At 45.1% G+C, this 15,059-nt stretch overlaps 1 protein-coding gene across 3 annotated transcripts in view; it reads left to right on the top strand.

The window, feature by feature from the left end:
- Positions 1-15,059, top strand: part of FAM102B (family with sequence similarity 102 member B) — a 116,667-nt gene that overhangs the window by 71,910 nt on the left and 29,698 nt on the right. For all 3 annotated transcript variants that reach the window (XR_005659960.1, XM_039911848.1, XM_029062030.2), the window contains exons 2-4: positions 8,437-8,557; positions 9,370-9,399; positions 11,125-11,241. Coding sequence is in view for 2 of the 3 variants with exons in the window: in XM_039911848.1 (XP_039767782.1) it covers positions 8,437-8,557; positions 9,370-9,399; positions 11,125-11,241 (268 nt within the window). In the remaining variant the exon portion in view is untranslated. The remainder of the gene's footprint in view (positions 1-8,436; positions 8,558-9,369; positions 9,400-11,124; positions 11,242-15,059) is intronic.

Genomic DNA, 15,059 nt, shown 5'->3' with positions numbered 1-15,059 from the left:
GTCAATCGATTGATCAGTGGCATTTATTGAGCACTTACTGTGTGTAGAGCACGATACTAAGCTCTTGGGAGAATACGAGAAGCAGCATGGCTCAGTGGAAAGAGCACGGGATTGGGAGTCAGAGTTTGCGGGTTCTAATCCCGGCTCTGTAATTTGTCAGCTGCGTGACTTTGGGCAAGTCATTTAACTTCTCTGTGCCTCAGTTACTTCATCTGTAAAATGGGGGTTAAGACTGTGATTATCTTGTATCTCCCCCAGCTCTTAGAACGGTGCTTGGCACATAGTAAAAGCTTAATAAATACGATTGTTATTATTATTATTATATTATTACAATCTAACAGATTTGGTAGACATGTTCCCATTCAGTGCCTGGTGCATAGTAAGCGCTTAACAAATACTGTCATCATCACTGATCACTGCCCAAAAGGAGCTTTCACTCTGGGGTGATATTGGAGGCAGACATTAAAATAAATCACACACCCATCAGCGTTTTCAAACGTTGCCCTCATACCAACTCAGTGTCCTCAGGAGAAGAGAAGCCTCCTAAAGACCTAAGCTTGTAATTTTGTCTCTGACCTTTTACCTAAATTTGTTTACCTAAGATCTTGGTAATTCTGATTTTATTCTTATTTAGTATGTGTAGAGCACTGTATCAAGTGTTTAGGAGAAGGAAATAATAATAATTGCAATATATGTTAAGTGCTTACAGTGTGGCAATCACTATACTATGGGATGAGGTTATGTGTTAATCAGGTCGAACACCTATCCCAGATGGGGCTCATTGCCTGAGTAGAAGGGAGATAGGTATTTACTCCCCATTTTTATTTTTATTTTTTACAGATAAGGAAACTGAAGCCCAGAGAAGTCAAGTGATTTGTCCAGGGTCAAACAGCACACATGTGGCAGAGCCAGGATTACCACCCAGGTCCTCTGATTCCCAGGGTCATGCCCTTTCCACTAGGCCAAACTGCTTCTCTCTGTTCCTGGTCACTTCTACTATGTAGTGATGAATTTAATTCATTTTTCCTCTTACCTTTCTGAACTCAGTGTTATCTAAATTGGATTTCTGCATATAACTTCCCCAGATATTCCAAATGTCATGTAGTAGAACCTTAATTCCAATAATTAACTATAAGTGATTGAAAACTTCTCTGATAAAGATATTAATAATTATTATGGCATTTTTAAGCACCTACTGTGCTTATATCTACCCCTAAGCGCTGGGGTAGATATAAGCAAATCGGGTTGGACACAGTCCCTGTCCCAATTGGTGCTCACAGTCTCAATCCCCATTTTACAGATGAGGGAACTGAGGCCTAGAGAAGTGAAGTGATTTACCCAAGGTCACACAGCAGACTAGTGATGAAGTCAGGATTAGAACCTATAACCTTCTGACTCCCAGACTCATGCTTTATCCACTATGAGATAGTAGATTCAGGTTACTCTGGCCTTTATGGTTCTTCATCTTAAGTGAAATTTTGGAATCTGCTGTGGACTGAGTTTCAGGCTAACACTGCAAGAAGGAGAAGCATCAGATGCTAAGTTTGCAGACCAGAATTCCTTTTGTGCAGCTTTTTTGTTTTAGCTAATTTAGAAACTTGGATAGTAAATTCCCTGTCAAAGTCCCTGAAGGCAGTTGCACAATAGTATATTATCCTAGGAGTGGTGTTAGCACTGAGGCAGCCCCAGGCAAAAGATATTTTGTAGCTTGGGTTTAAAGAGTTCACCTTCCCAGCTAGTTCTCTTTTAACCACCAGCTTGGGTCCCCGAAAAATGAGCTTTGACCAGAGTTGCTAAACACAACCACAACTTGGGCAGAGAGGAGATGGGAGGGGTATTCATTTTTTCAATCGTATTTATTGAGCACTTACTATGTGCAGAGTACTATGCACTTGGGAAAGTACAGTACAACCATAAACAGTGATATTCCCTGCCCATATCAAGCTTACAGTCTAAATGGGGGTCCGGGAGAGAGAGACATGAATACAAATAAATAAAATGACAGATATGATGTACATAAGTGCTGTGGGTCTGGGAGGGGGGAGGAGCAAAGGGAGCAAGTCAGGGCAATGCAGAAGGGACGGGGAGCAGGGAGGTCTGCCCGCTGTGGGAAGGTTGGGGCCTGGGAAGGACAACCCTGGATATGTACTTGCCCCTAAAAACTGTCCTGATTTAGCCCATCCCTCTATTTCTCCCTCTTTCCAGATCCTACTCTGCTTTTTAGTCTTTCCCACCCTTTCCAGTGAATACAGTAAGAAGGTTATGGGTTCTAATCCCAGCTCTGCCACTTGTCTCCTGTGTGACCTTGGGCACTCATTCGCTCCCACATCTCTATGCCGATGACACCCAAATCTACATCTTCTCCCCTGTTCTCTACTCCTCCCTTCAGGCTCTTATCTCCTCATGCCTCAAGGACGACTCCACCTGGATGTCTGCCCGCCATCTAAAACTCAACGTGTCCAAAACTGAGCTCCTTATCTTCCCTCCCAAACCCTGTCCTCGTCCTGACTTCCCTGTCACTGTGGATGGCACGACCATACTTCCCATTTCACAAGCCCGCAACCTTGGTGTCATCCTTAGAGAAGCAGCATGGCTTAGCGGAAAGAGCCCGGACTTGGGAGTCGGAGGTCATGAGTTCTAATCCCGCCTCTGCCACTTAGCTGTGTGACTATGGGCAAGTCACTTCACTTCTCTGTGCCTCAGTTACCTCATCTGTAAAATGGGGATTATGACTGTGAGCCCCAAGTGGGACACCCTGATTACCTTGTACCTACCCCAGCGCTTAGAACAGTGCTTGGAACGTAGTAAGCGCTTAACAAATACCATCATTATTATTATTATCCTTGACTCCGCTCTCTCGTTCACCCCACACATCCAATCCATCACCAACACCTGCCGGTCTCACCTTTACAATATCGCCAAGATCCGCCCTTTCCTCTCCATCCAAACAGCTTTCGTGCTGGTACAAGCTCTCATAATATCCCGACTGGATAATTGTGTCAGCCTCCCTCAGATCTCCCTTCCTCCTGTCTCTCCCCGCTCCAGTCTATTCTTCATTCCGCTGCCCGGATCATCTTTCTACAGAAACGCTCTGGGCATGTCACTCCCCTTCTTAAAAATCTCCAGTGGTTGCCTATCAACCTCCACACGAAACAAAAACTCCTCACTCTGGGCTTCAGGGCTCTCCATCCCCTTGCCCCCTCCTACCTCACCTCCCTTCTCTCTTTCTACTAACCACCTCGCACGCTCCGCTCCTCTGCCGCTCACATCCTCACTGTTCCCCATTCTCGCCTATCCCGCCATTGATCTCTGGCCCACATCCTACCGCTGTCCTGGAATGCCCTCTCTCCTCATGTCTGCCAAACTAACTCTCTTCCCTTCTTCAAAGCCCTACTGAGAGCTCACCTCCTCCAAGAGGCCTTCCCAGACTGAGCTCCCCCCCTTTCCCTCTGCTCCCCCTCCACCCCCTGCTACTCCCCATTCCCCCTTCACCTCCCCTCAGCTGAGCCCCCTTTCCCTCTGCCCCTCCCCCTCACTTTTTCCCTCCCCTCAGCACTGTGCTCATTTGTATATATTATTTATTACCCTATTTATTTTGTTAATGAAGTGTACATCCCCTTGATTATATTTATCGTGATAATGTTGTCTTGTTTTTGTTTCGTTCTGTTTTGCTCTGCCGTCTGTCTCCCCCGATTAGACTGTGAACCCGTCATTGGGCAGGGATTGTCTCTATCTGTTGCCGAATTGTCCATTCCAAGCGCTTAGTACAGTGCTCTGCACATAGTAAGCGCTCAATAGATACTATTGAATGAATGAATGAATGAATGAATGAACTTCTCTGGGCCACTGTTACCTCATCTGTAAAATGGGGGTTGAGATTGTGAGCCCAACATGGGACGGGGACTGTGTCCACCCTGATTTGCTTGTAGCCACCCCAGCGCTTAGGACAGTGCCTGGCACATAGTAAGTGTCTAACAAATACCGTAATAATAATACCACAGTAATAATGCATGTCTCCATTTGTGGGTTCAGAGGAACCAAAGCATTTTTGGGACTGTTGATAAAGGGTTTCCCAGCCTTCTGCTATATTTTTCTCTTTCGCTTCTTTGTATTTTTCACTCTTCTTTGTTTTCTGGACAGATGTTCTGCCTTTCCCAATCTCCTGACTCGCTTTCCTTCTGCACTGCTCAGCTTTTTATTGGGCTCCGGGATCCCTTGCATCTCTGATGATATCATGCCTCCAACCCACAACCCCGGATCACCTTCAGTCAATCAATCAATGTTATTTATTGAGTGTCTGCTGTGTGCTGAGCCCTGTACTGAGCGCTTGGGAGAGTACGATGCAGCAGAGTCAATAGATAACGTGCCCGCCCACAAGGAGAGGAGACATACATTTTTTAAAAATCCTGGTTATGTACTGAAGCGCTGTGGGGCTGAAGGTGTGGAGAATATCAAGTACTTAAAGGGTACCTCGCCTTGCTCCTCTAACCCCAACCTACTTACTATCCCTCGCTCGCATCTATCTCGCTGCTGAACCCTTGCCCACATCCTCCTGACCTGAAACTCCCTCCGCCTCCATGTACGACAGACCACCACTCTCCCCGCCTTCTGAGACTTCTTAAAATCACATCTCCTCCGAGAGACCTTCACTGACTAACGCCTCATTTCCTCTACTCCCTCCCCGTTCTATGTCGCCTCAGCACTTAGATCTGTACCCTTTGAGCTCTTGATATTCACCCTACCCTCAGCCCGCTATATGTAGATACCCATAATTTATTTTAATGTCTCCCTCTCTGGACTTTAAGAACTTGTGCAAGACCCTGTAAGACGCCCAGGCCTAGACTCTTTCCACTGCTTCCCCTTTCCACTGCTTCCCGATACCTGGTTCCAAGCAAGCACATTTCTCCTTGCACATTTAGTCAACAGGAGTTAAAGGGATCAAGTGATTTTGGAACTAACTATGTCCTTTGTATTCAGAAGAATATGTGGATAAGGCAACTGAAAGAACTTAGTAACTGCATAAAAAAGCCAATTGTCTGAAAGAGACTACTTCAGGCAGTCATAATTTTTGTTAACCAAATGGAGTTTGGAAATCTTGAGCAATGGTACCTGAACTTTTCAGATTTTCTGTGCTGCTCTTGTTTGATGCAAGGAACTCTATAGTTAACAGACACATGAATTCTGAAAGTTCTCATAAGAATTCTCCCTCTGGTTTTGGATCAAATTGTATACCTGCTATGAGGCTTGTCAGAAATATACTACTGAGTCAGCTCTGCCTTATGTGTTAAATATAGGCACTGTCAGTGCAGCTTTTGTACCTAAATAAACTGCAGTAAGGGGCATGTCCGGGAAGTAGTAGTGAATTGAATCGATTATACCTGTTAAATATGGTCATTTGAGGCTATTGCGAGTACAACATAAATCCTCCAAAAAAGTTGAGGGACTACTTTTAAGCGCTACATTTTTTCTGCAGTGTTTTCTCATCACTAGTCTTAAAACTAATGGTTATTTGTCCATATTTTCCTCTAGTCATGTATGGCATTTTCCTTCTGCATAAAGCAAAACCTTTCTACCATTGGCTTTAAATGCTCTTCACCAGTTCTCCCCACTTTACATATCCCTTCTCCCACTCCCCCACAGCTCACACTCTGCTTCTCCCAAGCTCACCTTCTAACTGTACCCCACTCTGTATACGTCTGACACCCCCTCAGCCTGGAATTCCCTTCTCTCCTAAATCCCCTCCTCCTCCAGGAAGCCTTTCCCAAATTGCATCAACCCATCAGCATACAGAGGGTACAGAAGGTCTCTGCCTCAGCATCCCTTAAGCCATTCTGATTTTGGGGAGCCTTTGACAAGTTGCCAAATGAATAGACCTTCTCAATGTCCCTCTTCCTGGACTGTTACTTAAGTCTCTGACTAGCTAATCGATGTTACTAGACTGTCAGTATGATAGTAAACCATATGATTCTTTTAGGTCTCATGGGGAATGGTTATAGGCCACCAGAAATTTTTGCTTGACTTCTAATATAGTCCAAAAAGCAGAAAGTATTGCATTAAGAAGTGATAGCATTACTTTAGAAAGATAAAGGTGGCCAAATTTATTTCATTGACTTGTTGAAAATGGGTTCAATCTAAAGTGCTTATCGAGGGCCTGTCGAGTGCAGAATATTGTTCTACGCACTTGAGAAGTACAATGAAAGTGAAAGACGTTGTCCCTACCCTGGAGGACTTTACGGTCTAATAGAGGAAGCATTTGGACTGACAAACTGTATGCGTACCACCAGACTGAGAGACCAAATAGAAATATAGAATGAATGGAATAAATTCATTATGCATAGAAGCTAAGAGTACTATAAGAGTAATAGTACAGGGGTGGTTGTCATTAGTTAGGAAATTTTAAAGGAAACAGATTTTCAGGAGGGCCTTTAAGATGGGGAAGAATGTGGTCTGGCCAGTTTGAAAGGGGTAGAAATTCCAGACAGTAGGAAGGCATGAACCAAGGATTAGAGACACGAGAGTGAGGAGTGAGATGCAGTAGAAAATTTAGCTTTGGGAGAGTGAAGAGTGCAAGCTGGGATATAGTAAATGAAGAGGGTGGATATGTAAGAAGAAGAAAACTGAATCCAAGAGTCAGAAGTTTGTTTGCTTCCTGGATTGATTGACTAGGGAAGAAGACAGTAGTTAGAAAATGTGCTTAACTTGCTCTGAGAAAAGAACCAAGTTCCTGATGGAAAAGGAAGGTTCAGTTTGTCTAGCCTTATTTGATGGAATTAATTTAAATAGTTGGTCTGTAGTGGTTGATGATTTAAAATGTGAGGAAATATGCTGAAATCTCCTCAAATTAGTATTTGGCTCCGGTATATTATCTATTTCATGGCCTCTGGGTAGTTGAGAAAACTAAAATTGAAATGTGGACTTCAGCAAGGAAAACATTAGACTAATTTTAAGCTTTCTAGTAGTCTAGATTGTTGTGTGGAAATTTGAGCTTTACTTCTGTAATATTACACACTTTGTGTCATTGTGGATGCAGTGCTTGTTTTAAAACAGAAGATGAATTAATGCCAAGAACAGCAAATTTATGAGGACTAAAAAAGTATTTAGGAAGTAATAATGCAAATTTTTAAATGTGTCTCTTCTTTGTGGGGGATTATATTGCATCTTGACCCCCAGTTTCTAAAACGCACATTTAGTTGGCTACGACCTGTGGGTATTTGAGGAAATTCCCTTGAGGATCCCTAGACTGAGCCCCCCTTTTCCTCTGCATCACCCCGACTGGCTCCCTATGCTCTAGCCTTCCTCCCCACCCCACAGCACTTGTGAATATATGTATGTATCTATAATTCTATTTATATTGACGCCTGTTTACTCATCTTGATGTGTATATATATCTATAATTCTATTTATACTAATGCCTGTCTACTTGTTTTGATGTCTGTCTCCCCCCTTCTAGACTGTAAGCCCTGAGTGGGCAGGGATGGTCTCTATTGCTGAATTGTATTTTCCAAACACTTTGTACAGTGCTCTGCACACAATAAGCATGCAATAAATGTGATTGAATGAATGAATGAATGAATTGGTTGAAGAATTGTATTAAGAGGGGAGAGGCTAGAGGTAGGGAGACAGTGAAGAAGCTGATGCAGTAGTCCAGCAAGGATTCATTCATTCATTCAATAGTATTTATTGAGCGCTTACTATGTGCAGAGCACTGTACTAAGCGCTTGGAATGAACAAGTCGGCAACAGATAGAGACAGTCCCTGCCGTTTGACGGGCTTACAGTCTAATCGGGGGAGACGGACAGACAAGAACAATGGCAATAAATGGAGTCAAGGGGAAGAACATCTCGTAAAAACAATGGCAACTAAATAGAATCAAGGCAATGTACATTTCATTAACAAAATAAATAGGGTAATGAAAATATTTATAGTTGAGCAGACGAGTACAGTGCTGAGGGGATGGGAAGGGAGAGGGGGAGGAGCAGAGGGAAATGGGGGGAAAAGAGGGTTAAGCTGCGGAGAGGTGAAGGGGGGGCGGTAGAGGGAGTAGAGGGAGAATGGGAGCTCAGTCTGGGAAGGCCTCTTGGAGGAGGCAAGAGGTCGGATCAGTGTAATAGCTGGAGTATTAAAGTATACTTTAATACTACAATACTTTGCAGTGTAAAGTATGGAGAAGATGGGGCAGACCTGGGAAATATTGTGGAGGAAAAGTTGGCAGGATTTAGACACTCCATTATCCTGTTCTGGGTTTTAAAATTATAATTACTGTGGTGACAAAGGTGCCTGTTTCTCCAATGGTCTGGTGGTTTTTCATTTTCCTTATTTCATTCCTGTCCCAAACCACCAAGTCAATAGTACTCTTCCCATTTAAGCTTACAGGCAAAAGATATTTTTTTAGCTCATGGACTACAGAAATTAACTGAACCTTTTTGCTTTTTTCAGGGAAGTGGTGCAAGCAAACTGTGTTCGCTGGAGGAAGAAGTTCTCATTTATGTGTAAAATGAGTGCTAGCGCTACTTCGGGCATTCTAGATCCTTGCATCTACAGAGTATCTGTGAGGAAGGTAATGAGGACATAGAATATTATTTTCCCCTCCTTCAGACCAAATTTATTTCTGAAAGGCCTATTCTAATCTTCCTAGCAGAGGAGAAAATCCTAGGGTCAGATGTGAAGGCAGAAGGACAGTGAGGAGCTTAACGTGGGATCCACCTCTTTGACCTAGCCACACCTCAGTCCTTTCTCTCATAAGGCAGATAGAAGGCTGAGTAATAACTGTGGTTTTGGTTAAGCGCTTACTATATGCCAGGCACTGTACTAAGTGCTGGTTACAAAGCAAATTGAGTTGGACTCAGTCCCTGTCCCACGCGGGGCTCCCAGTCTCCATCTCCATTTTACAGATGAGGTAACTGAGGCCCAGAGAAGTGAAATGACTTGCCTAAGGTCACACAGCAGACAAGTGGCAGAGCCGGGATTGGAATCTATGACCTTCTGACTCTCAGGACCGGTTGATGTTCTGGCGAAAGAAGGTAGCAGGATAAATGAGATCGACTCAAACCTGCCTTGTGTTTAATTTACAATATCTCCGAGAACCAGTTTTGGATAGCTGCAGATAATTCGTTGACAAATATTTTCCATTCCTAACTAGACCCCACTAAGGCTGTAACTTTTCTTTCTTGAGATAACACACCCAGGCCTTAAATATTTTTACCAGGTCGTGCTGCTTCAAATATATTTATAGGATGCTTGCCCTCCTGGTCATTTGTTTAGCAGTAAGGGTCTTTAATTGGGATTTGACAGTTGATTCTTTGTGATGATGCAGTGACTTTGGTTTCATGATTAATCTATATTTCATGGAATGTGTCACTTCTTTTGCAGGAATTAAAAGGTGGAAAGGCCTATGCAAAGGTAAATAGATTTGTTTCCTAAATTATTTTTTTTCTTTTTAGTTGCTTCCTGATCTAGTTCATGACAAGTGTTGCTCACTTCACACGGCTAAATTTATCTACTAGGGAAATTAACTGATCCATTATTCCAGATGTTCTTCCAGTCCCCCGTAGAAAGTGGTTGAGTGCTGGGCACCGACATAAAGATCTTTGCATGTGTTTCATGCTAAGTTTGAATTATGGAACTCTAAATGTAATGTTTAACCTCCATTTACTTAGTGAATTAAGTATTCAGTGTTCAGTAAATACCATTGATTGTTTGATTGTCTGGTTTTTCAATCAACTAGCACACATACATTGTTCCCAGATCCAGAGTCAAAAAATTACAAAGGAGCATTTGGGTGGCCTGTCAGTTCCGACTACCAGCTAGGTAAAATGACATAATAACAGTGCTATTTATTGGAAAAAGAAAATTCTCATCCCAGCTCCCCACCTCATCCCTGAATGAAGAGAGCTACTGAATGTTGAAGTGATTTGGGGGGAGTGACCACTTTGAGGCCAAAGCATTGTCACCCCCAGAGAGCCAGCAACCGATCTGAGAGTCTAGCTGCAAGGTTTGGGGATGAGAAAAATGGAAATAATTCTGCTTGTCTTTGTAACTGTTAATCTCAGCCAGGAAATAAACCCCATGTGTTCTAAAAACATTAAAAAACTCTCATCCTTTTATTTCAGACCTTCAGTTATGAATTTTAATCAGCTGCCATCTTGGGAAATGGTTTGCCCTATTAGAATGAAATGTAACAGACAAAGAAAGAGAATCAAGGACAGCAAGCCGCAGAACTGAATAATAATGCATTTTAAAATTATTTCAAATTTAATCAAATCAAAACTAAGTAAAGGAACTTCTGTGAAGCAGAAATTAGCCAGCTCATTTAGGAGAGAACCATTACAATGCATGCAGTCTTACCTGCAACATATTGAGCCCACAGTATGTCTGTATCTCCACAGATGGGCTTAATTCTGGAGATGCTTTAGGGTTGCAGGTCTTGGCTGGAGTGAGATGGGGCCGTCTACACCTAGGGAACCATCCTGGGAAATTCAGTTCTGTCCTGTCACCTCACAGGGATAGATCTCTCAGAGTTATAGGCCATTCGAATTTCACTGAAAGGCACTCCCTAAGCTCCAACCAGATCATCCCCCTACACTCTAGAAAAGAGGGAAATTATGGAAACAACATGCCCTACCCCAAATCCTGGTAAGGAAACCTATGAGGCCAATGAGGCCTGTGGGCAGTGTAAAAGGTTTGGAGGTTTTCTTCCTGCAGGAGCCACTTACTCATTTTTCTTTTAAGGCAGTCAGGGTACCAGGAGTAATTATAATGCCAATAACTTTTAACAAAACTGGTTACCACCAAAAAATTTATGTTCTTAATCTTAAAAAATATATTTATTAAAATGAAATTACACAATGCATGTATAGCCATCACCTAGTATGTGCTGAATTATTTAAAAGTTTTAATATTTGAAGGCTCATCTTTGCTTAAGAGAATTGAAGTAGAGATTCTCTTGTCTTCTGATATGTAGAGTGGGTTTGCCTTTGTGCAGACTTCCAATGCTTTACCCTCCTACTCTTTTCTGTCCTGAGTCCTAGGATTAATTAAGTGCCAAACAAATGAACTCAATGTGTCTGATTGTTATATGAGTAATGCCACTGACTTTTTTTTCCTCTTTAATCCCATTCCTTACAGCTGGGCTTTGCAGACCTAAACCTAGCAGAGTTTGCTGGATCGGGAAATACTACTCGGCGTTGCTTATTGGAAGGTTATGATACCAAAAATACCAGGCAGGATAATTCCATTCTTAAAGTAAGCATTTTTTTAATCTTCATTCAAAGCTGACCCTCGGTGGATTGGATATTCTGTCTTTGTCATCTGGGGGCCAGGAGAGGGAACAAAGAACTATGAGACTGTATGCTGTAAGCTCCTTGTGGGCAGGGAACATGTCTAACAACTGTGGTGCATTGTGCTCTCTCAAGAGCTTAATACAGTACTCTGCACACAGTACGTGCTCAGCAAATACCACTGATTGATTGGTGGATCAAGCAAGTCCTGAGGTGCCTTCAGTCTAGAAAGAAAAATGCATCACCATTATGTAAAGATTTGCTGGCTTTCAGGTGATGCTGGGTGGCTTAATGGAAAGAGCCCGGGCTTGGGAGTCAGAAGCCATGGGTTAATAATAATAATAATGTTGGTATTTGTTCATTCATTCAATAGTATTTATTGAGCACTTACTATGTGCAGAGCACTGTACTAAGCGCTTGGGATGAACAAGTCGGCAACAGATAGAGACAGTCCCTGCCGTTTGACGGGCTTACAGTCTAATCGGGGGAGACGGACAGACGAGAACAATGGCACTAAACAGCGTCAAGAGGAAGAACATCTCGTAGAAACAATGGCAACTAAATAGAATCGAGGCGATGTACAATTCATTAACAAAATAAATAGGGTAACGAAAATATATACAGTTGAGCGGACGAGTACAGTGCTGTGGGGATGGGAAGGGAGAGGTGGAGGAGCAGAGGGAAAAGGGGAAAATGAGGCTTTAGCTGCGGAGAGGTAAAGGGGGGATGGCAGAGGGAGTAGAGGGGGAAGAGGAGCTCAGTCTGGGAACGCCTCTTGGAGGAGGTGATTTTTAAGTAAGGTTTTGAAGAGGGAAAGAGAATCAGTTTGGCGGAGGTGAGGAGGGAGGGCATTCCAGGACCGCGGGAGGACGTGACCCAGGGGTCGACGGCGGGATAGGCGAGACCGAGGGACGGTGAGGAGGTGGGCGGCAGAGGAGCGGAGCGTGCGGGGTGGGCGGTAGAAAGAGAGAAGGGAGGAGAGGTAGGAAGGGGCAAGGTGATGGAGAGCCTTGAAGCCTAGAGTGAGGAGTTTTTGTTTGGAGCGGAGGTCGATAGGCAACCACTGGAGTTGTTTAAGAAGGGGAGTGACATGCCCAGATCATTTCTGCAGGAAGATGAGCCGGGCAGCGGAGTGAAGAATAGACCAGAGCGGGGCGAGAGAGGAGGAAGGGAGGTCAGAGAGAAGGCTGACACAGTAGTCTAGCCGGGATATAACGAGAGCCCGTAATAGTAAGGTAGCCGTTTGGGTGGAGAGGAAAGGGCGGATCTTGGCGATATTGTAGAGGTGAAACCGGCAGGTCTTGGTAACGGATAGGATGTGTGGGGTGAACGAGAGGGACGAGTCAAGGATGACGCCGAGATTGCGGGCCTGCGGGACGGGAAGGACGGTCGTGCCATCCACGGTGATAGAGAAGTCTGGGAGCGGACCGGGTTTGGGAGGGAAGATGAGGAGCTCAGTCTTGCTCATGTTGAGTTTTAGGTGGCGGGCCGACATCCAGGTGGAGACGTCCCGGAGGCAGGAGGAGATGCGAGCCTGAAGGGAGGGGGAGAGGACAGGGGCGGAGATGTAGATCTGCGTGTCATCTGCGTAGAGATGGTAGTCAAAGCCGTGAGAGCGGATGAGTTCACCGAGGGAGTGAGTGTAAATGGAGAACAGAAGAGGGCCAAGAACTGACCCTTGAGGAACTCCAACAGTTAAAGGATGGGAGGGGAGGAGGCTCCAGCGTAGGAGACCGAGAATGATCGGCCAGAGAGGTAAGAGGAGAACCAGGAGAGGACAGAGTCCGTGAAGCCAAGGTGAGATAAGGTATGGAGGAGGAGGGGATGGTCGACAGTGTCAAAGGCAGCAGAGAGGTCAAGGAGGATCAGAATGGAGTAGGAGCCATTGGATTTGGCAAGAAGGAGGTCATGGGTGACCTTAGAGAGAGCAGTCTCAGTAGAGTGGAGGGGACGGAAGCCAGATCGGAGGGGGTCTAGGAGAGAATGGGAGTTAAGGAATTCTAGGCATCGATTGTAGACGACTCGTTCTAGGATTTTGGAAAGGAAGGGTAGAAGGGAGATAGGACGATAACTGGAGGGGGAAGTGGGGTCAAGAGTGGGTTTTTTTAGGATGGGGGAGACGTGGGCATGTTTGAAGGCAGAGGGGAAGGAGCCCTTGGAGATTGAGTGGTTAAAAATAGAAGTTAAGGAAGGGAGGAGGGCAGGGGCGATGGTTTTAAGAAGGTGAGAGGGAATGGGGTCCGAGGCGCAGGTGGAGGGGGTGGCACTTGCGAGGAGGGAGGAGATCTCCTCTGAGGATACTGCAGGGAAGGATGGGAAAGTAGGGGAGGGGGTTGTTGGGGGGGAGGGGAGAGGCAGAGGGGTGACTTTGGGGAGCTCAGACCTGATCATGGTGATTTTCGTGAGGAAATAGGTGGCCAGATCATTGGGGGTGAGAGATGGGGGAGGGGGAGGAACAGGGGGCCTAAGGAGAGCGTTAAAGGTCCGGAACAATCGGCGGGGGTGACGGGCATGGGTGTCAATGAGGGAGGAGAAGAAGCTTTGCCTGGCGGAGGAGAGGGCAGAGTTAAGGCAGGAAAGGATAAATTTGAAGTGTGTGAGGTCGGCTTGGTGCTTGGACTTTCGCCAGCAGCGCTCAGCAGCTCGAGCATAGGAGCGTAGGAGGCGGATGGAGGAGGTGATCCAGGGCTGTGGGTTAGTGGAGCGAGAGCGGCGGAGGGAAAGGGGGGCGAGAGAGTCGAGATGAGTAGAGAGGGTGGAGTTGAGAGCGGAGACCCGCTCGTTGAGAGTGGGAAGAGAGGACAGGGCGGCAAGGTGAGGCGAGATGCTATTTGTTAAGCGCTTACTATGTGCAGAGCACTGTTCTAAGCACTGGGGTAAACACAGGGGAATCAGGTTGTCCCACGTGGGGCTCACAGTCTTAATCCCCATTTTACAGATGAGGGAACTGAGGCACAGAGAAGTTAAGTGACTTGCCCACAGTCACACAGCTGACAAGTGGCAGAGCTGGGATTCGAACTCATGAGCCCTGACTCCAAAGCCCGTGCTCTTCTAATCCCGGCTCCACCGCCTATCCTTTGTGTGACTTTGAGCAAGTCACTTCACTTCTCTGTGCCTCAGTACCTCATCTGCAAAATGGGGATTGAGATTGTGAGCCCCACATGGGTCAACCTGATTACCTTGTATCTACCTCAGGGCTTAGAACAGTGCTTGGCCCATAGTAAGTGCTTAACAAATACCATCATCATTATCATTATTATTATTATTATTTAACCTGACTTGAGTTACTGGGGTGATCTTTGGTGAGCATAACTCATCTCATTTCCTCACCTCACCCTCAATTCCCTGTCATCATCAAACAGAGATTTCTCAGGGAGCCATGCCAGCATTCTACAGCCCTGTTGTATTTCAAGGATTCTCCGAGAGTGCCCAAAAAGATCCCTGAGGTGAGGCTGCCTTTCTCATCAGGCATCCCAACAAAGGATCCTCAAGGCAGAAATGTCTATTGGAGGTGTATCTTGGGCTCCTAAGAGCCTTTATCTTAAATGGCATTTGTTAAGTGCTTACTATGTACCAGGCACTGTACTAAGCACTAGGGTAGATCCAAGCTAATTAGGTTGGACACAGTCCCTGTCCTTCATGGGGCTCACAGTCTCAATCCCCATTTTACAGATGAGGTAACTGAGGCACAGAGAAGGTAAATCACTTGCCCAAGGTCACAAAGTCGACAAGTGGCAGAGCAGGAGTTAGAACCCAGGTGCTTCTCTTCTCTTAGACTTCAAC

The sequence above is a fragment of the Ornithorhynchus anatinus genome, chromosome 4 (assembly GCF_004115215.2).
Source record: "Ornithorhynchus anatinus isolate Pmale09 chromosome 4, mOrnAna1.pri.v4, whole genome shotgun sequence".
Lineage (NCBI taxonomy): Eukaryota > Metazoa > Chordata > Mammalia > Monotremata > Ornithorhynchidae > Ornithorhynchus > Ornithorhynchus anatinus.
The sequence above is the reverse complement of the archived record's forward strand: the minus strand, read 5'-3'. Positions and strand labels throughout refer to the sequence as shown.